Genomic DNA, 19,691 nt, shown 5'->3' on the forward strand with positions numbered 1-19,691 from the left:
TATTCGACAATAAACGGATAAAGGAAAGATCCGTTGAAAAGATTAACGCGTGTAAAGAATAATTGAATAAAAGAAATAATATAGTGTGTGACCTCAAATATTCATTTCGAAGCGTATGTTTCGATTCGTATTGAAATATATTATCATGTCAGTTTGTCTGAGATCACTTAATATATGCCAAAATAATCAATGGAGTGCGTAATTGACAGATTTATACTAAAACACATTGCCTTCTTTAAGAACTATATAACCTTTACCTAATTTACCCACTTACCCATGTTGCTAATAATAGTGATTTTACATCACGTTTATTTTTCATTTTCATTGTATATTTATAATTTAATATTTATAATTTAAGTTTCTATTACCATAGAAGATTTGATTTGAAGTATTTGCGAATTCAGATCGTTAAAATAAAGATTTATAATTAATTTATAATACAGTAAATATATATTTTTATTATTATTTATTATCTATACAATTCCATAACTAGATCCCCCTAAATTTTGTAACGTGCGATTTAAAAGGACAGGACATATATTAGGTTAAATGCACTTTATTTTATATTAAGTCTTGCCTAACCCTCTTCCCTTATTTTAAGAACGTCTGATGTGGACATTATATAAACCGCTAGCAGGGTCCATTTTCTCTATACAATACAAGCTATCGAAGGAAAGTATATGATATTCAGACGATTAAAAAAAAACTTTTTGTAACCGCAAGGTTAGTGACAATAATGAAACAATTAAAGCGAAGTTTGTTTTACCAAGATCATTTTATCATTACTACTTGTGTAGGAATGTGAGGTAATTATTAGAACAAAAGGTCCACTTTATTGGCACAGTCAACTTATAGGTTATGCTTATTGTGGTTTGCCTGACCGGATCGTAAAGCTAACAAGATCTCATAACTTAATATTAGTCATTCAATTCACCTGGGTACTTCATAAGACCTTCATTGTTTTTATGATGTTTACCTTTCCTCATATCTTATTTGTATTTGGTGAAGAAAGAAAATGTCTAATATTAAATAAAAAAGTATTTACATATCCAGAGAATTTAAACTAAACGCTCATTTTAAATTATCTTAGGCTATATTGCCTGCTTAGAGGTGAAATATAAGATTTAACATCCCCGAGGGAATGATATTTTGCTCGAGGGAACTGATATTTCCCGAAGCGATTTTATGGAAGAACGTTAAACTTGTATATAAGTTTACACTTTATAGAAACACGTACAAGGCCGCAAGTCGTTAACCACACCCCACTACCTAGTTCAAGGGAGGCGTACGTTACGCCAGCCATACGTCTTACGTGTGAACAAACCCTCATTGCTCAACTGAAAAACCCTGACAAAAATTATTAAATTGTAATGTTTTAGCATTTTATAATACAATTTATAGAAATAAAAACGTTGAGTTTGCGCTATTTATGATGAAAAAGTTTTTAAAATATAACCGCCAGAGGGCGCTTATTTAGAAAAACTTAAAATTAATCTGAATGTGTCTATAATTTAGACTGTGTATACATTTCCCCGTTTGTTGCTTTGATCTTCCCAGCATGTAGATTTTCTCCTTCTTCCATAGTTTCAGGTAGTGGTCTATTTCGTGTTTCTGGAAGTATATATACTGCCAGGCAAGCCATAGCCGCCAACACTCCGAATAAAATCTCTACACCACCATCGTAGTGTGAGTTCTACGAGAAAATGTAGAGATATGCCTATTACAATATATTAAAGACCTTTTCTTCAACTTTACTTTAGTTTATATGCTTTAAACAATGTGGTTATCTATCGCATGTAATTTAAAGAATCCCTTTAAGACCCATTTACACTAGGGCGATAACGATCGACGATAAAAGGATAAATATGCATTTTTCATACCTGAAACAAAAGAATTTTTAAAAGTTTCATCCTAGAACTATAGGATTATCATCTATGGTGCCTTTGATGAAAATAATATTTCCACACGTCCAATCAAATAACATCATGATTAGTAAGAGCAATAATATCGTTACAATACAACGATTTTATTGTTTTTATTGATCATGACGTCATTTGATTGCATTTTCAAAAACAATAATTTTATCAAATACACACTGTAAAAATAGTGTTTAGATCTTAAACATGTATTTTGTACCCACTTTTTCCACACATTTAGCCTTAAACATGTTTAGATGTGAAACATGTTTAGGTTCTAAACACATTCTAAGCATGTAGTCTGTATCCAACTCAACACATCAGTGACGTATTGATTGTTAAACATGTGGAGCAATATGAAGACAAGTTTAGGTTTTAAACGTGTTTAATTTGCCATGATGTGGAGCTCATGTGTGGAGCTTTTTTCCGCCACAGTAAAATCGTATGCACGCAACGCTAAACACACACCTAAACATTTTGACTGCTAAACATGTGGAGTAATTGAACATAATATTGACATTAGTCAAGTGGAGGAAAACAACATGTAGCTATAAACACGCTTAGCTTTTAAACACCCTAAACATGTAACTCGTGTCTAAAAGCTAAACGTGTGGAAAAAGTGGGTACAAAATATAGGTGTTTAAGATCTAAACACTATTTTTACAGTGCAACATATATGATTATCATATAGTTTCTAGAAAGAAAACTGTTCTTTCGTTTTATCCAACAAAAATGTATGTTTATCTATTTATTGTTGTCGCCCTAGTGTAAATGGGCCTTTAGAACATTTTAATTGTAGTTGAATGAATTAGGCAAAGTTTTCATACCAATGTCAAGAAAAATGGTGCAATGATAGAACCTATTCTTGCAGCGAATGAACACGTTCCAAATCCTGTATTCCTGCAAATAAAAATTCAAGTTGTGTGTCTTATCATTGCAAACATTCTATATGGAAGAAAAACTACGGTACAAGACGAGCAAATTAAGTAAACACTTCGAGGCCTACATCAATATTTTCGCAGATGAATATCGTCGTACGTCATATTTTGGCCACGCTTCGTGGTATTAAGGTAAGAAGACGAGAATAATACTGTAGGCGCAACCATTGTAATACCTGAGTTCTGTGGGAAATATTTCATTTCCATAAAGCCAACCAGTTCCAAATGCTGCCACAATTGCACATTTTCCCAAGCATGCTGACGTCAGTATGATTGGAAATAGATTTGTACCGTCACCTGGAAATCAACAAAATATATTGTAAAGAATAATCTAATCAGAGTAGCTTTAATATAGGTTCTCACTTCGACGCAATCGCAAGTACTTAGCGCACCGCAAGTAATTTGACCAATCACGACGCGATGGATTATTCGAATTGTCATTTGTGATTGATCAACTTTAAATAAAGGATACTTACTCGACGTTAAAGGTGTAAATCCGGAAATGAAAGAAAATAACGACGCTGCAATAAGAAAGACAGAGAGTAACAGACGTCTATTATACCTGCAAGTAATACAAATTAATAATGTTATTGGCGCATGTAATGTGTGCAACACTAAAGCGTGGTTCCCGCTATACTAGAACGCCGCAGCGCAGTGACGTATTGACACACAGTGATGTATTGCGTAATCACCAGTGGGAACCGACGACGCAACAGTGCTGCAAAAATCGCAGGTTTGATTTCGCGCAGGCGGAGCAAAACACAATTATTGGAAGTGCATTTGTTCGTACGTTGCGTAGGTTGCGTTACGTTGTGTCGCTAGTAGGAACCAAGCTAAAATCATCTTGTTTTACCGCGTACGGATCTTTTTATCGGCGGCTGCGGAGTTCAGAGTCAGTTTACCATTATATTGGTCATCTCTTTTATCAATATCTTGTCTGTGCTTTCATCATACAGTACTCCCACCTTTCAACCTTCACTTAACAACTTACCACCACCTTATGTCATCTGAAGCTGCCTGCACAAGTAATCGATAAAAATTATGATTGATTTAAAATTAGAATGTCTGGATATGGCCGGGTGTTTTAGTTACTCTCTTCTTTTTTACAAAATTGTTTAAAAAAATGATGAAAATAAAATTTTAAAAAAAGATTATAATTACCTCGGTAATAAATACACAGTAATAATTCCGCCTGGTAAATCAACCAAACAGACCAAGAACATGTTGAGATACTTATCACCATATAGATTAGAACTGTTTAATGCCATACCATAGTATACGAGGCTATTTATCATACTATATGATGAAAGCAATTTGAAATAGATAATGAATAGGACAGAAGACTAGATGATTAATTAACGAAATATACAATAGATTATCTATATCATTCCTATGTCAGCAACGTAGCATAACTAGTTTACGCTATATCTGTAAACTAGAAAAGATATTATTTATTTATTTATTTATTTACATTTATTTACCCAGGGTAGCCCAAACAGTTAAAAACTGGTTTCCATTGGGGCCCTGCATTTCAGGTTTTTTTTTTTTCATTACGGTATTATTATGGCAAACAAAATGGCATAAAGAATAAGTATGTTTAATCAATACGTTTTCTATCTAATTATTGCTATAGTTATTTTGATAAGTTGATAATTTGATAAGTAAACTTACAATATACAGTAAGTAATAAGCGTATTTCTCAACATCCTTGGTCTACGAAATACGTCAATCATTGTATAGGTTCGTTCTTTTGCCACGTCTGATTTTGCTGAGCCAGTGACGTCGTTTCTCTTCTGGAGAGACATGCTTTCATTGGATTCTTCCCTCTCTAAATTGGTTTTTATGTTAAAATCTTTAGGAATTGCATCAATATATACGTTGCTTTCGTCTAATTTGTTGAATTTGGCAATTTTACGAAAGACGTTGTTGGCATCGGTCAGACGTCCTTTTGATATCATCCATCTTGGAGATTCGTAAACAAACCTGATACAAAAGATTTAATTTGCTGGTCATCATGGATATTGCAATTTACATAATATTAATATTATGTGAATGATGGAACAATAACGGTTTCTGTGACAATTAATCAACTGCAGTGAATCCAACTGCGGCACTTTTACACATAATGCAGGTGGAAATAACCACATATGTTTATGACCAAAAAATGTTCGTTAAAGCAGTTCACTCTGAGAAGTGATTTTATAACAAGCGTCAGAAAGAGCTAAATACATGGCCGGATCCATACATACCACCAAAGAAATACTGCTGTTAGACAAGGTGCAGAAATAGCAATCTGCATGTGTCTCCAATCACGCAGAAGGTAAGCATACAGGGGCAGAAAGGCAATAGCCACACCCCATGACACGTTAGAAAGACAACCTGCAGCAGTTCGTTTTTCAGGCGGAAACATTTCCATTAAAAGCACGAATGAGGGGACATTTATACACTGAAAAGATACGATAAACTATATTATCTTCATATCAAATTTTGCTATATAATGTAAGTTTGTTTTTTCATGGGCCCGTCCCACCTTTACTGTCATATAGCAGAATGTTAACATATACTTTAATAACATTATATTGGTATGGTTTGTATTAAAATATAAATATAAATATAAGTGACAGTAACTATTTTATTAGATTTTTTTTTTCTTGCTTTTACGACAGCCGTCAACTAAATCGTTGGCAGCCGTTAACGATTTAGGGAAAACAGAAACATAAAATTAAATCTAAATTAATCTTCCACGTTAAATTTAATCGACAAAATGATTTTTAATGGTTGTGATTGTTTTATAACTTTTTTTCCGATCTTGCGGCGATACAATTATATTACTGTATTTATAAGCAAGCGGTGATTACAAAACAAGGCAAGAAAAGTCCCAGATAATAATAATACCGGTACTGACACATTATGACTGCAGGGCCATATCAGAGAGATTCTGGAAATTCATCAACGGAGAAGTGAGAACAATGGCGATTTGATTATTGAAACTTTCATATAATTTGTCCTAGAAATATAACAATTTAGGTATTTGTATAGCGCCAGTATCAATTAAACCGAAATAAAAATCAAAGGCGCTTGTATTAGATGTTAAAAGGTTGCGTTTTAAGTTCTTTAAAAAAAATAGCAATAGATGTTCATTTAGTAATATGTCGAGGGAGCGAATTCCAAAGAGAAGCAGCAGAGAACATAAAAGACCTTTGTCTAGGAACAACCAGTAGGTTTTGATCAGCCGAACGAAGAAAAGCAAGAGGGGTGTAGGGAGGAAGAAGATAAAGAAGATAAACGCATTAAAACATACTTGTTCTATAATGGCTGTAAAGAACCACACAGCAGCGAATGAGTAGAAAGACGTAGTAAAAGTCAATGCTATTCCAGTTATACCAATCAAAAAAGTAGCTGCTAGAAAAACATTTCGTCTTCCGAAATAATCTGATGTTAGCCCTGATACTATGGATCCAACGAGAACACCACAGAAGTACACCGACACAACGGTGTTTGCCATTAATTTCTTGTCACATACCAAATCAAACTAAATTGAAAATGTTCATGAAGTTTCAGTGAGCATACATTTTTTTCTCTCTCTTTTGCAGCATGAACCACCACTTTTAATCTTTTTTTCATAATTAAATACATTAAAAATAATCAGTAACATTTGTCTTTTAGCTACACAACTTCTTATATGTTATTTCTTTAATCATATTGTTTTCCTCCTTGTTTCATTAATTACTTGTATTATTCTGCTAATTTATTTTTCTACGGAAGTGATTAACTTTGTTAAAACTACAAAATGGCCTATTAAAAGTCTAATTTTATTGATCTTCATTTTTCATGTTTTTGGAACAACATTGCGTATGGCCAAAGATAGGCCTACTAACCTCATTGACAACTGTCGATTCTCCAACAGTTAGCATGTACTCATTTCCATTCGGACAGCCTATCGTTTCATTTGTCAACGTACCATTGTCTATTTCATATATCAAACAGCTCTCGTACTCAACTATAGTATCACTGTGTTCCTTACTTATCGGAATAGCTTCTGATTTACTAAAACCTTCGTATGGTTTGCAGAAATGTGTAGGTGTATCCACGATGAAGATGAAGGCAATGATATGAAGTGCAGGTACCATAGTCCCGTATACACACACCACCAACAGCAACAGTATTTGGTATCTTCCCCATGGCTTGAGACTTCTTAAAATTTCGTCAATATCCATCTAATATGATATATTTTAAAGATCAATCAATCAATCTTTTGTGGCGTAAACACCACTTTTATTCATATTAATATCATCTTTCATGGCATCATCATAAAATCATCATATTATTTTCATTATTATTACATTTTTTTGTTAATTGTTAATGTTATCAATTTAATCAACTTCACCAGTAACATTTTTAAAGATCAATCAGTTACAGCAAAAACTACTATGCTTACTACAATAATAACGTACCATTTTAGTTTTAATGGTTAACACAAACATCTTGTTAAATATATTGTATAAATAATAAATCTATTGCAGTAACTGCAGTAGATTGGTCACCAGGTCACAGTACAATTCAGTACAGTTTTGTATATTATATTCGCACTTGTAAGCAGAGGCCAAAACTAATGGTATTCTTATGAATGTAATTATAAAAAACATAATGTAACTACAACTCACCTTAGACATTTGTAATATTCAGGTGCTAAGTTTTGGTAACCTACTCTTAAGCCCCTTCACCTCGCAATGCAGCCTTTCCTTTGGTGCAAAAAGTGTCATTTGCAGGTAGCGTTATAAAAGGTCAAATGATTACAATTTGAATAAAAGGGCTTAATAATATTTAATATTCGTATTCATCAAACGTATACAAGGTTTCCATTGGCTGCATGTAATATCAAAACAATTATTGTCGGTATTGTTTTTGTTGTTTTTAAGAACAAATTAATATAGTAATAACGTATAATAATATTAATAACAAAGTAAAGCGGTTTGGAATATTACACTTGGGTTCAAAGCTGCCGTCAATTTAATGATAAATAAACAAAGGAGATTAATTGGAGCCGTTGAGGATAATTATTTAGATCATCCAAATACAGATTTATATTTACTGTAGGCTTTAAAAAAATAGGAAACTTTGGACGCTGAAGCTGAGACGTGTTGATAGAATGTATGAGCCTTGTAACGTTGCCAATCTTTAGAAATAAGCTGAAGAAAAATATCAATAATGTGTGTTTATGATTTAGACTTTGTATTAATTTCTTCTTTCTGGCAAAAAGAGGTGGTGGAGATTATCTTGGCAAGAAGAGGTGGTGGAGATCATCTTGGCAAGAAGATCCTATAGTGGCACCTAGACAAAATAATTCGAAGCCTAAGATAAATAATCGAAAACGCATGTTTAGTTTATAAAAGATATTTCATATTGCTAGTTATTTTATTTCACAAATAAGTAAACTTACAATATATATTAAGCAATAAGCGTATTTCTCAACATTCTTGGTCTACGAAATAAATCAATCATTGTATGGGTTCGCTCTTTTGTCACATCTAGTCTTGCTGAGCCAGTGACGTCATTTCTCGTCTGCTGAAGAGACAAGTTAGAATGGTTTTTATTAGCCTCTGATTCCTTGTTGCCTAAATCGGTTTCTCCATTAAACATTTTAGGTAATTCATCATCAAGACTATTGACTTCGTTTAATTTGTTGAATTTGGCAATTTTACGAAAGACGTTGTTGGCATCGGTCAGACGTCCTTTTGATATCATCCATCTTGGAGATTCGTAAACAACCCTGATACAAAAGATTAATTAATTTTTTTAATATAGGCCTACCGTAAATCATGGATTTATATTCTAATTTGCATATCGTTTTTACTTTTTTAATTTGTATATTTTTTGTTATTTCTTTCAAATAGGCCTAAAAACATGAATTTGTATCTTTACATACCACCAAAGAATGACTGATGTTAGACAGGGTGCAGAAATAGCAATCTGCATGTGTCTCCAATCACGCAGAAGGTACGCATACAGATAGACTTGCCCCAAGTCTGTATTTATTGTCTTTTTTTTATATTTATTTGTTTTTATCTCGACCGCGATTTTTCTCTGAAAATATCCAAACTCAAGTAATACACGTATGAAACGCCATATGTGCAAAAATATTTATATTTTTACTAATATTAAGACAAAACTCCGTCTGGAGCCCAGACTAGCATACAGAGGCAGAAAGGCAATAGCTACACCCCATGACACGTTAGAAAGACAACCTGCAAGCGCCCGTTTTTCAGGCGGAAACATTTCCATTAAAAGCACGAATGATGGAACATTTACACACTGAAAATAATACAAACGGTATTAATTATGGTAGAAAACGGAGCTATAAGTTTTAGTTATAATATAATGCACTGATTCTAGAAAATAATGCCCTACAGCATTCAATGTGAAGGTTTGAAATGAAAGTCTGAAAGGATACATAGAGTTCTGCTTTAGAGTTCTTGTGGCGTCATGTTTTTTAGCTGCCAACTAATTCTTAGTTCCCACTAGAGACTCAACGCAAGTTCGACCAATCACAAGCGATGGAATATTCGAACTGTAGCTTGTCATTGATCAACTCGCTTGGTCTATGTCCTTGCGTATTCCTCCTAGTGGGAATCAAGCTTAAATCGTGGGGTTAAGCTAACTCATCATTGGTCAGATGTTTTGCCCTACTATGACGTAATTTGTACTTCATACTAAGTACATTTGAGTATACTTGGGAAAAAAAATCGCAAGTAATTCATCTGAACAATTACTCAACTCCCCGACGCAAAGCTACTCCACAGTAGTAGAATATAATTCATCATTCAAAAACTTATTTAATTTTGAACGTCATTTGACACCACCTATATAAAAATTAATGGCTTAATATTGTTTAACCGCTAAACTGACCTTCTAACGCTTGAGACGATGAAATTATACAAGTATAATTATATTCCTTTTTCTTAATTACGTAGGCTACAATTTACAAACCTGCAAAATCGGAAATGCTGAAATAAACATTAATGCCGATTTTTGGTCTACAGTGTTAAAACTCACCCAACCATGACCACGTTTTGCTTATCAATTATTTTCAACTTCAACGTGAGTAGGCAAATTTTGTGTAAATTAATCAACAAATTGAAAAAAAAAACGAAGAAAGAAAAGAAAAATTATTAACAAGAAATATATTATAAACATACCTGCTCTTCAATGGCAGTAACAAACCATACAACAGCGAATGAATAGAAAGTCAATGCTATTCCAGATACAGCAAGCAACAAATAAGATGCTAGAAAAACATTTTTTCTCCAGAAATAATCTGAGGCTATCCCCGATATTATGGATCCAACGAGAACACCACAGTACACCGACACAACGGTGTTTGCCAATAATTTCTTGTCACATACTAAATCAAGCTATAAACAAAATTGTTGATTCATTATATCAAAAACTTTTAATTTTGTCTTTAAAAATTCCCATTTTATTTTACATAAGAGACCAATTTACACAGACGAGCGGTGTAACGGAAAACGGAAAACCGCGTAGCTTGTCGCGCGTAAAATCTGTATCTATATCCTGAGCAGAAACCGCCGCCCGTCCGCTCCGTGTGTGTAATTTGGCCTTGATACTATTACGCAGAAACGCGTTGGTAGAACGAGAGAAGAGAGAGAAGATCAGTATTCTGTCTCAGTGTCCCCTACGGATTCGTACGTTGTGTGTAAATGGTCATAAAGAATAGCAAAGATTCTATTTGTCTGTGTATTGGCCTCAATAAACATTATGATGTATGGCGTGTTCTGGCACCATGGAGCGGACGTTTCAGCTCAGGATAGATACATATTCCTACGGGCTTGTCGGGCGGATCATTAATTTATGAATTTAAGTATCTCATTGTGTTTATTTGTATCTGTGTATCCCTGCGTAGCACACTTAAATAAGGAATAAAACAAATAAAGAATAAATGGAACCATCTTTCTATTATTACTATAATGGTAATTTCGAACTGACTGGAAATCGAATTCTATAGATGGAGACAAAGCAGATTAATTTTGAGAGTTCTAGGCCTAATGGCAGCAAATTAGCGAAATCTGTTTATCTGTAGACTTACTACAAAGAATCTAACCTCATTGACCACTGTTGATTCTCCGTTGTTCAACATGTACTCATGTACATTCGGACAGCCTATCGTTTCATTCGTCAACGTACCATTGTATATTCCATATATCAAACAGCTCTCGTATTCAACTATAATATCACTGTGTTCCTTACTTACGAAATAGCTTCTGATTTACTTAAACTCATAATAGTTTTCAGAAATGTGATGAAGATGAAAGCCACGATGTGAAGTGCATGTACCATTTATTTATTTTATTTATTCAATTTCCAGGTATACAGACAACAACATAAACAAACGAAGTGTGGATGGAGTACCATGTGGATTGCCAACAGTGGAAGCACTATCAAAGTGGCTCTCCAATACTCCAAACCACATACATAAATCACATAAAAATTGAAGACACACATAAACTTTAAAATATATAAAATACAGATCAAAAGATCATAAATATGAAAACTAAAAAATGACATAAATAGTAAAAATTCAAAACAAAAAAGGCAAAAACTAATTGAGCAATCACCAATTATAAGAAATAATTGTAATTACACAAAGAAATGTACAATTTAAAGTTCAGTAATAGTTGAATGAAGAGAATTTTTAAATTGGCTGAAGCTAAATAATAATCGGTCTTTGATGGGGTCAGGGATATTTTGCCAAATACGTGGAAACTGATTGAATAACGAGAATTTTAGACAGTTGGTTCTTGCAAATTTGTGTTTAAAAATAACTTTTTCAGGGTGTCAGGGTTAAAATCAATATGACCATAAAAACACTTAACTACAAAAATAATACTGAGATACTTTAATCTCTGGTCGATCGAAGGCAACTTTAACCTAAGTAATCGCATCTCGTAACCACCAGGAACACATAACTTGGTGACTCGACGAAGGGATTTATTAATAGCAGTAATGTGCTGCTTTTGATGTGGAACCCAAACGGGGGCAGCATATTCCAGTATTGGTCTATACATAACCCATTAAAAAGACGAAGCATAATATCCGAGTCATTTACTGACACAAAGCGTTTAATAAACCCAAGAATTTGGAGCGATTTAGTAGAGACGGCATTAACATGCTTGGACCTAGAGGTCAGAAAAGAAATGGATACCAAGGTATTTGTGGGAGGAAACAGGAGAGAGTTCAACAGAACGGATACTATAAAAATTGTGGATGGGATTTCTCCTACGTGTAATATGAAGAACCTAGCACTTAGCGGCATTCAACTTCATGGCATTGTTTTCACACCACTCATCTATGCGATTTAAATCATTTTGGAGAGAAACCACATCAACATTAGAGCATATTGGCCGAAATATGACTGTATCGTCAGCATACTGCCTGAGTTTGGAGATGACAGACATTGGAAGGTCAAAAACAAACGCATTAAATAGGATGGGGCCCAAAACAGAGCCCTGTGGAACCCCGGAATTGACATCATTCCATTCGGACACCTGACCATTAATGAGGACATGTTGCTGCCGACCTGAAAGAAATGAATCTATCCAGCCTCTAGCATGTGCCCACACACTCCGAAATCATGGAGTTTATGAAGAAGCTTAGAGTGGCTGACGCGATCAAACGCCTTTTCCCAGTCCAGAAAAATAGCATCATAGTCCCATATACACATACTACCAACAGCAACGTCAAGTGATATCTTCCCCATGGTTTAAGACTTCTTAAAATGTCGTCAACATCCATCTATATGATGAATATCGTGTATTTTAGTGATATTTTAAAATTGTTCTACTGCAGTTACTGCAGTCATAACTACATTTTAATGTTTGTTTTTAATGTTGGTTCGATTTAATTCATTGGATGGACCGTGCAGAAAGGAGGCTTTTTGAATAGCGCGCGAACAAACGTACAAGCTCTCTCGTTTCCCTCTTTCTCTCTCCCTAATTTAGAAAATAGATTACTAATGTAACTACTACTAGGCCTACCTTAGACTTTTCAGCTGCTACGTTTTAGTACTTCTTGCGTTCGTCTCAAAATGTTTACCCTCTATACCCTTTGGAATCGAATGCTATATTGGCTTACGTCTGTGTCATCATGATGTATATAAATGAGGATATGAAATATAATGAGCTAATAATATTTAATATTCAAAGTTAAATGTCTTGTGTACTAGTTACTACTCGCAATACATGTAGTTAACCAAATGGTTGTGTGCGTTTTTTTATGACCATCCAATATTTTTATTATTTTTAGAATCACACAGGCTCAGATAACGATGTAACGATCTGTATCTTCAATAGGCCTCCATAGTTTTTACTTTATCATATGCCTGTATTTTATTAATGGCAAACGTCTATTTTGACAATCGAATGATGAGTACAATTATGTGTGTAAAATCCTTATATAGGCTTTCTAAAGCTTGGTTCCCACTAGAACGTAACGCAACGCAAGTGAATTGACCAATCACAAGCGATGGCTTATTCGCTTTTGATTGCTAACTGTCTATAACTTCGCTTGTCATTGGTTAAAACGCTTGCGTTGCGTTTACGTCCTTGCGTTACGTTCTAGTGGGAACCAAGCTTAACACTGGTACACTTTTTATTAGATTAGAATCTATTTTAAGATTGAGGGCGCTCTGTCTAAATTTTCGTATTTTATTATTGTGTCATCGATCATTTTGGAAAAACCACGAGCTCATCTCTCTCACCCTCAGGACTAGCTTTTTTGTAAGAAGTGCAGAAATCACAATTTATTAGCTTGCTTTATTACGTAGTTTTAAGTTTATCATTATGTATTTATTCAATCTGTTTCGGTTATCTTTAATTAGAGCCAGTGCCTGACCTAGGTTGTCTTCCTCTTTAGCTTAGTTACCAGACTGTCACTCTCTGCGTACACACTACACTACCAGCCAGGAGAGCGGAGGTCAGGTAGGTAAAGAGACTGTTTATGTTTACTTATTAACCTAGGAGGACAATTAAGTCTCTTCGGTGTAACTACACACTCATCGTTTGTACTCACCTAATCCTTTCTAGGCTGGTACGTGATGGGTATAGTTTGTGTCCTTCTTTGGTTGTGTCTTCGCTTCAAGAGATCGAGTTTTGCCTCTCGCACATTCAACGCCCGGGGCTGGTCGTGACGTATCTCGCCACTGGCCAGTCCCAGGGCCGGATTCGGGGGTTGAGTGCGCGTAGGCCCGGCGATTGGCTGTGACGTATAGATGACGTAACCAATAGCCAATCGCCAGGCACTACAATCCTCCTCGTTTTATTTTCTTTGTTTCCTGCCCCCCTGACTATTCTCTGACTGGTCTTCCCAAGGGAGACAGGCGCATTTTAGTTCACCGTCAGTGTCTGACATTGCTGTTCAATTTGATATTGGATTTCAAGTTCATTTGGAAGTTCTTTTGATTTCCAGTTCCTTTTAAAGTTCATTTGATTTCAAGTTCATATGAAAGTTCCTTTGATTTCCAGTTCCTTTTAAAGTTCATTTGATAGTTCCTTTGAAAGTGCATTTTGATTTTAAGTTCATTTCTCCATGGTGGGTCCTCCACTCCTTCCTCTTCTTTCTTTTATTTTTTTTTTTTTTTTTATTTTTTTTTTTTTTAACATGTAACACAACGGGGGGCACAGCCCCAACAAGAACAGGATTTGAAAAACGGAACACCAGAACGTCAAGGTGGGGGAATTACCCCAACAATTTGAACATATGACAGCCAACAGGGGACTAAAGAGTCCCGAATAAAAAATGTTGCCATAACAATCGAACAATGGGCAATACATACGAACAGTTGAAATAAAGAAACAAGAAAATCAAATCCCTTCAAGCCATGTGGCATAGGGTATACATCGGGTTGCTGCCCGGCACCGTGTTCCAGGGAACATTGGCACCTGACAGCCCCCCGGAAGAGAAAAAATCTGAGGAACACCGTTCTAGGGGTACAGAATTACAGATTTGAGAAAAGAAGGCACAAGCCTATGGGGATTGGCAAAAATTTAGCAAACAACAGTAAAATTTTGTTCTGGAATTCCAGTATATAGGGCTGACTGTTTGCGTGTATACAAAATATTCTAATTAGATGAGAGAAATCGTCAAAAAGAGACCGCACTGACAATCGTAATTGAAACAAGGGACTTACGGTCCCAGCTAAATAAGTAGAGGACATGTTGGACCTCAAATTTTGGGGTGGGAAGAGGATTTGCTCTTCGCCAACTTTTGGGCGTGCGGTGACTAAGGACAGACAATTGTCCTGGGGTACAAAAATGTTATACGCAAGTACACCAAGAAGGGGTGTACTGTATTCAAGTGATTTAGAACGGTGTGGTATATAATAATCGTTTTGAAGAATTGAGTCCTGTTAAAGAATTGAGTTCTTTTACTCTCTTTTCATACTAACCGTAGCGCCCCTGGGCGGTGCGGCCAGTCATGTTGATTTCATTGGTCCATTTTTTTTTTTTTTTTTCTTTTAAATGTGGTTCCCATACTAACCGTAGCGCCCCTGGGCGGTGCGGCCAGTGATGAAACTGTGTTGATTTCATTGGTCCAATTTTTTAATTTTTTTTTTTTTTTTTTTTTATATAGTCCAGTGGCACTTCAGGCGTCCAACTCCTCTGCGAGGGTCAGCTGCTCGATGCACACGCGGTGCATGCGGGCGGCCGCCTCTCGCAGGGCGCTGCTGGAGGATGACAAGGCTGCTGCTGCCAGTCGTTGGTTCGCAGTATACGCCTCTCTCAGCAGTCGGCGGGCTTCCTCATCTAAAGCTTCCGCTGCCCGCTGCGGTGTTGTGGAGGACTGTTGAGGGAGCTTCGGAGATCCCATACTAGCCGTAGCGCCCCTGGGCGGTGCGGCCAGTGATGAAGATTCCGGTGCCGGTTCCATTGGTCCTGGAGCTCTCGACGATGGCGGAGGGCATGAGGGCAGGCCTCCGTACTTTTCGTTGAGTTCATGAAGTCGTTTCGGGTTAGCCCTCATGGCCTCTGCCAGCAGTGGGCACAGACAGAAAGGGTGCAGCATCACCAGGGCGGTGACCTGATTTCTGATGTCCCTTTCCATTGACGGCGCCTTCCAATTTACTGCCTGAGCTGTAAGCGTGAGTTGACGCAACCACTTGTTGCCCAGGCCGCAGGCTCCGGGCCTCAGGAAGTACTTTCTCAAAAAATCAAAAGCCTTCCTCAGAGTTGAGAGACCATCTGGAAGCAGGGGGATCAGTTCTTGAAGGTATCTCCAGGCTGTCCTCATCTTATGGTTGTCTTGATGGTGTACATACTTTGCCACAACCTCTGGAGCATGCACATTGAGGTGGTCCATTGCCGAGCCTTGCAGACCGCAAGCTGGCACTGGGCACGCATACCCCGTTCCCTTCTTTGCTGCGGGAGTGGCAGGGTGCCGCGAGAAATCTGATTGTTCTCCTGCTGACGGGTCCACGACCTCCGCCGGAACGACGTAAGGTTTACGCCTTGATGATTTTGATCGGGGCGAAGGTTTAGTCCGCTCTGCCGCCCTGGCAGCAGGCCGACCCCTAGCGTCCCTTGATGACTTTGACCGGGCCGAAGGTTTAGTCCGCTCTGCCGCCCTGGCAGCAGGCCGACCCCTAGCGTCTCCGGACGGGTTCTTCAGCCTGAAGTCCTGACAAATAAAAGTTGTTTTGCTTGCCTCGTCTCTTAGGAAACGCGTCATGAGCTCCCCCACCGTCTCTGCCCTAGGCGGAAACGGATGGATAGAACAGATGATGCGGTCCGGTCCGATTGTGGATACCACCTTCGATTGAAGCAGAACACCCTTCCTGGCTAGGCTTTGAATCTCACAGCGAGCATCCGACGAAAGGTCCGACCCAGGAGGCCGCGGAACGCCAGCCACCTCTATATTGGCACGAAACATCTCTGCATCCTCTGGTGATAAGGCCACCATACCATCGAACGCACCCCTGCCACTCACTCCCGAGATCCGCCGGATCCACAAGACTTGGCCCAGCGCGACTCGAGGCTGTGAAGGGGACAACATGGATGGTGATGGGGGGCGGAGAGGCGACATCGGATCTTCACGCTCCATCTCCTTTTCTGCTTGCTGGGGGAACGACTCTGCCCCTGGGGGCAAGAGAAGCGCCGCCACAGCCGGTATGTCAGTGGGGACCGAGTCCTGCACTTCCCCATGGGGTCCGTGCCGGGGCTCGTCCTCGGTTGTACCTACCACTACCCCAGGGGGTAGTGGAGTGGTCGCCCTCTCGGAGGCCCGGGCAGGGGCCGGCAGAGAAGGGAACTCCCTCTCCACTAGCTCTGCCCAGTCCATTGGCGTCACAGCTTCTGAGTAACTCTTTTCCATATTCGATCTGAAAGACATAATGAAAAGCACCTTTCCAATCATGGTGAATGTGAATTACAGTGTTAGTCAGCCCGGGGTGAGACGTTTGAATGCGGATCTACTCGGCACACTTGGTACATTTAAATCGATCGATATCGATAGCTTCCGCTGGAGTAATGTTGACGCATGCTCCATGGTACCATTCACCGCACAGATCGCACTCGATCATAAAACGCCCCTCCCATGGCTTCCTACAAGTACAGTAAATGCCGTCATCTTCGGCATCCCCGTCGGGGTCGGAATTCGTCAGATCAAGGTTGGTGATCCAATTTGGCAAATCCCGATCCCGGCAGAGCTTCAGTTTATCGTGGTGGATTACAAATACTTTATTACGGAGGCGTACACGGAAGGCGTACGGGGCCAGCACCTCAGTGACTACCCCCGGACCCTTCCATGGCGCATTCAATTTCTTGTTTTTCCCCTTTATTTTGGTCTGGTCGAACACATAGACTTTGTCCCCAACTGCGTATGTACGCTCTAGTAGCTTAAGGTCGTATTGATACTTATTGCGCTTTTGCATTGATTTTAGATGTGTTCTTGCAATATCGTGCGCTAACTTCATATTTTCTACTAGGCCAGTGGTGTATGAATATGGATCAGTAATTGTTGTGCCCCCTGAAGAGCCGAACATGAGGTCGGGTGGTGTCGATACCTCCCTGCCCAGCATCATCAGGTTTGGTGTAGATTGGGTACTTCGGCATACCGTGGCCCTAATTGCACTCGTTATCTGGGGCAGATATTTATCCCAGTCCTTTTGTTGTTTTCCCACAAAACACCGGACCGCATTCATCACAGTCAGATTGTAACGTTCTACCTGACCGTTAGCTGAAGGACGGTACGGCGTGGTGTGGGTCTTATTAATGAGGAGAATCTTGCAGAGCTCCCCGAAGAGATCGCTCTCAAAATTCGGACCCTGGTCCGAGTGCAATTGCAGCGGCATACCAAATCTGGAGAAGAATTCCCTTACCAGTACCTCGGCAGTCAATTGTGCAGTCTGCCGGGGTACCGGGTAGGCCTCTACCCACTTTGTAAATTGATCCACTACCATCAATACATACAGATTCCCACTACTGGACTGAGGAAATGGTCCTGCAAAGTCTATGTGAACCCTTTCCATTGGGGCTCCCGAGTGGTAATTAATCTGTTCCGAGCGGCCTTTCTTATTCCCCCTCTTGTGGCTGTTACATATGGGACAGCCTATGACATATCTTTCGATATCCCCGGCCATCCCAAACCAGTAGTATCGTTGTTTAAGACGGAGCTTAGTCCGTTTGATACCTTGGTGGGCGGCCGATGGGAGATCATGATAAGCTTGCATTGTTGTTTTAATCAATGACTTCGGAAGAACAAGAAGGTCCTCCTCCCCCTGTTTATCTTGAATGAATAACACCCCGTCTCGCAAGCACATCCTTTCCTTACTCAACCAATAATGTTTTGTTGCCGGGCTAGTAGCGAAAAGCTCATTTGCCGAAGGCAGCGCGTCACCCTTAAACCAGAGTAACACGGGCCCCAGCTCCTGGTCTTTCCCCTGAGCCTCTTGGATTTCCTGGGTAGAGAAACCCCAATGAGATTGCTCCGCCCTTTCCGTGGTTAGTTGATGAACATGTTGGGAGGGCAGGAAAGGCTGCGAGATAGGTTGATTTTGATGTGCGTGCACACCCGTCAGCGGAATGACGTCATCAACCTGGTCGATGAACGCCCCCCATTGCTGGTGCGCACGTACACAGTACTTACACCCCTTGCAAGGTAAATCAGATAATTTCACCCCATGTTTGTAATGATTAGCCATTTCAGGTGCCCGTGACAATGCATCGGCATTGACATGTTTTTTACCAGGGCGGTGTTCTACTATCATTACATACTGGCTAAGTTCTTCTATCCAGCGGGCCAGTTGCCCTTGGGGTTCCTTGAACCTCAGAAGCCAAGTCAGGCTACTGTGGTCGGTGCGAACCTTAAATGGTTTACCCAGCAAGTAGTGTCTAAATTGACGTGTGAATTTCACAATCGCCAACAGTTCTTTACGGGTGGTACAGTAGCGTTGCTGCTCTGATGTTAATGCTAAACTAGCATAAGCAATCACACGCTCCTGACCCCCTTGTAATTGGGACAATTCACCTCCGATTGCCTGATCTGATGCATCGGTATCAAGGACGAACATGTCATCAGGATTCGGAAGTGACAAAACTGGTGGTTGTGTCAATTTAGATTTAATTGAGTGAAATGCATCTATTTGAGGTTTGTCCCATCGGAACTCCCCCTTCTTTGCAACTGCATAAAGAGGTCTTGTTAATTCGGCAAAGTGGGGAATGAATGCCCTATGGTAATTTGCTAGGCCAAGGAAGCGTTGAGCCTCCTTGTAGTTCTTAAGATCAGGCCACCCACACACTGCCGCGATATCGGTATCGGACATCTCGAG

The 19,691-nt window shown here is 38.7% G+C and overlaps 3 protein-coding genes across 7 annotated transcripts in view; 1 reads left to right on the forward strand and 2 right to left on the reverse strand.

The window, feature by feature from the left end:
- On the reverse strand, positions 1-15,214 carry LOC140044526 (organic cation transporter protein-like). 4 transcript variants are annotated; one of them, XM_072089071.1, is made up of 13 exons: positions 12,907-15,214; positions 10,051-10,266; positions 8,295-8,624; positions 7,519-8,185; positions 6,733-7,071; positions 6,156-6,386; positions 5,104-5,300; positions 4,526-4,837; positions 4,016-4,150; positions 3,331-3,416; positions 3,031-3,151; positions 2,744-2,816; positions 1-1,693 (listed from the first exon to the last, which is right to left on the reverse strand). In XM_072089071.1, exons 4-13 carry the CDS (start codon positions 7,525-7,527, stop codon positions 1,505-1,507), a joined length of 1,692 nt encoding a protein of 563 aa, XP_071945172.1. In that variant the 5' UTR covers positions 7,528-8,185; positions 8,295-8,624; positions 10,051-10,266; positions 12,907-15,214; the 3' UTR covers positions 1-1,504. The 4 variants fall into 4 exon arrangements, with proteins under 4 accessions (XP_071945172.1, XP_071945173.1, XP_071945175.1 ...); XM_072089072.1 differs by lacking the exon at positions 12,907-15,214 and adding an exon at positions 10,959-10,987; XM_072089074.1 differs by lacking the exon at positions 4,016-4,150.
- The window catches only part of LOC140044527 (protein lifeguard 1-like), a 19,867-nt gene continuing 13,761 nt past the window's right edge, over positions 13,586-19,691 (forward strand). The window contains exon 1 of one of the 2 annotated variants that reach the window (XM_072089075.1): positions 13,586-13,647. The gene's annotated coding sequence lies outside the window, so the exon portion shown is untranslated. Of the gene's footprint in view, positions 13,701-19,691 lie in introns of both variants that reach the window. The other variant, XM_072089076.1, reaches the window with a different exon arrangement.
- LOC140044525 (uncharacterized) overlaps positions 15,398-19,691 on the reverse strand; it is a 10,758-nt gene continuing 6,464 nt past the window's right edge. The window contains exon 2 of the mRNA XM_072089070.1: positions 15,398-17,243. Within this exon, the coding sequence (XP_071945171.1) occupies positions 15,512-17,236 (1,725 nt within the window). The 5' untranslated portion in view covers positions 17,237-17,243 and the 3' untranslated portion in view covers positions 15,398-15,511. The remainder of the gene's footprint in view (positions 17,244-19,691) is intronic.

This window comes from Antedon mediterranea, chromosome 3 (assembly GCF_964355755.1).
Source record: "Antedon mediterranea chromosome 3, ecAntMedi1.1, whole genome shotgun sequence".
In the NCBI taxonomy this organism is placed as follows: domain Eukaryota; kingdom Metazoa; phylum Echinodermata; class Crinoidea; order Comatulida; family Antedonidae; genus Antedon; species Antedon mediterranea.

Bases quoted from the DNA above. Each gene is read 5' to 3' on its own strand.
- LOC140044526 (XM_072089071.1), bottom strand. The intron at 4,838-5,103 runs GTATGTATGGAT...CTTTTGTATCAG, and splicing joins ACAGCAGTATTTCTTTGGTG to GTTTGTTTACGAATCTCCAA. The intron at 1,694-2,743 runs GTATGAAAACTT...ATTTTCTCGTAG, and splicing joins CACCATTTTTCTTGACATTG to AACTCACACTACGATGGTGG.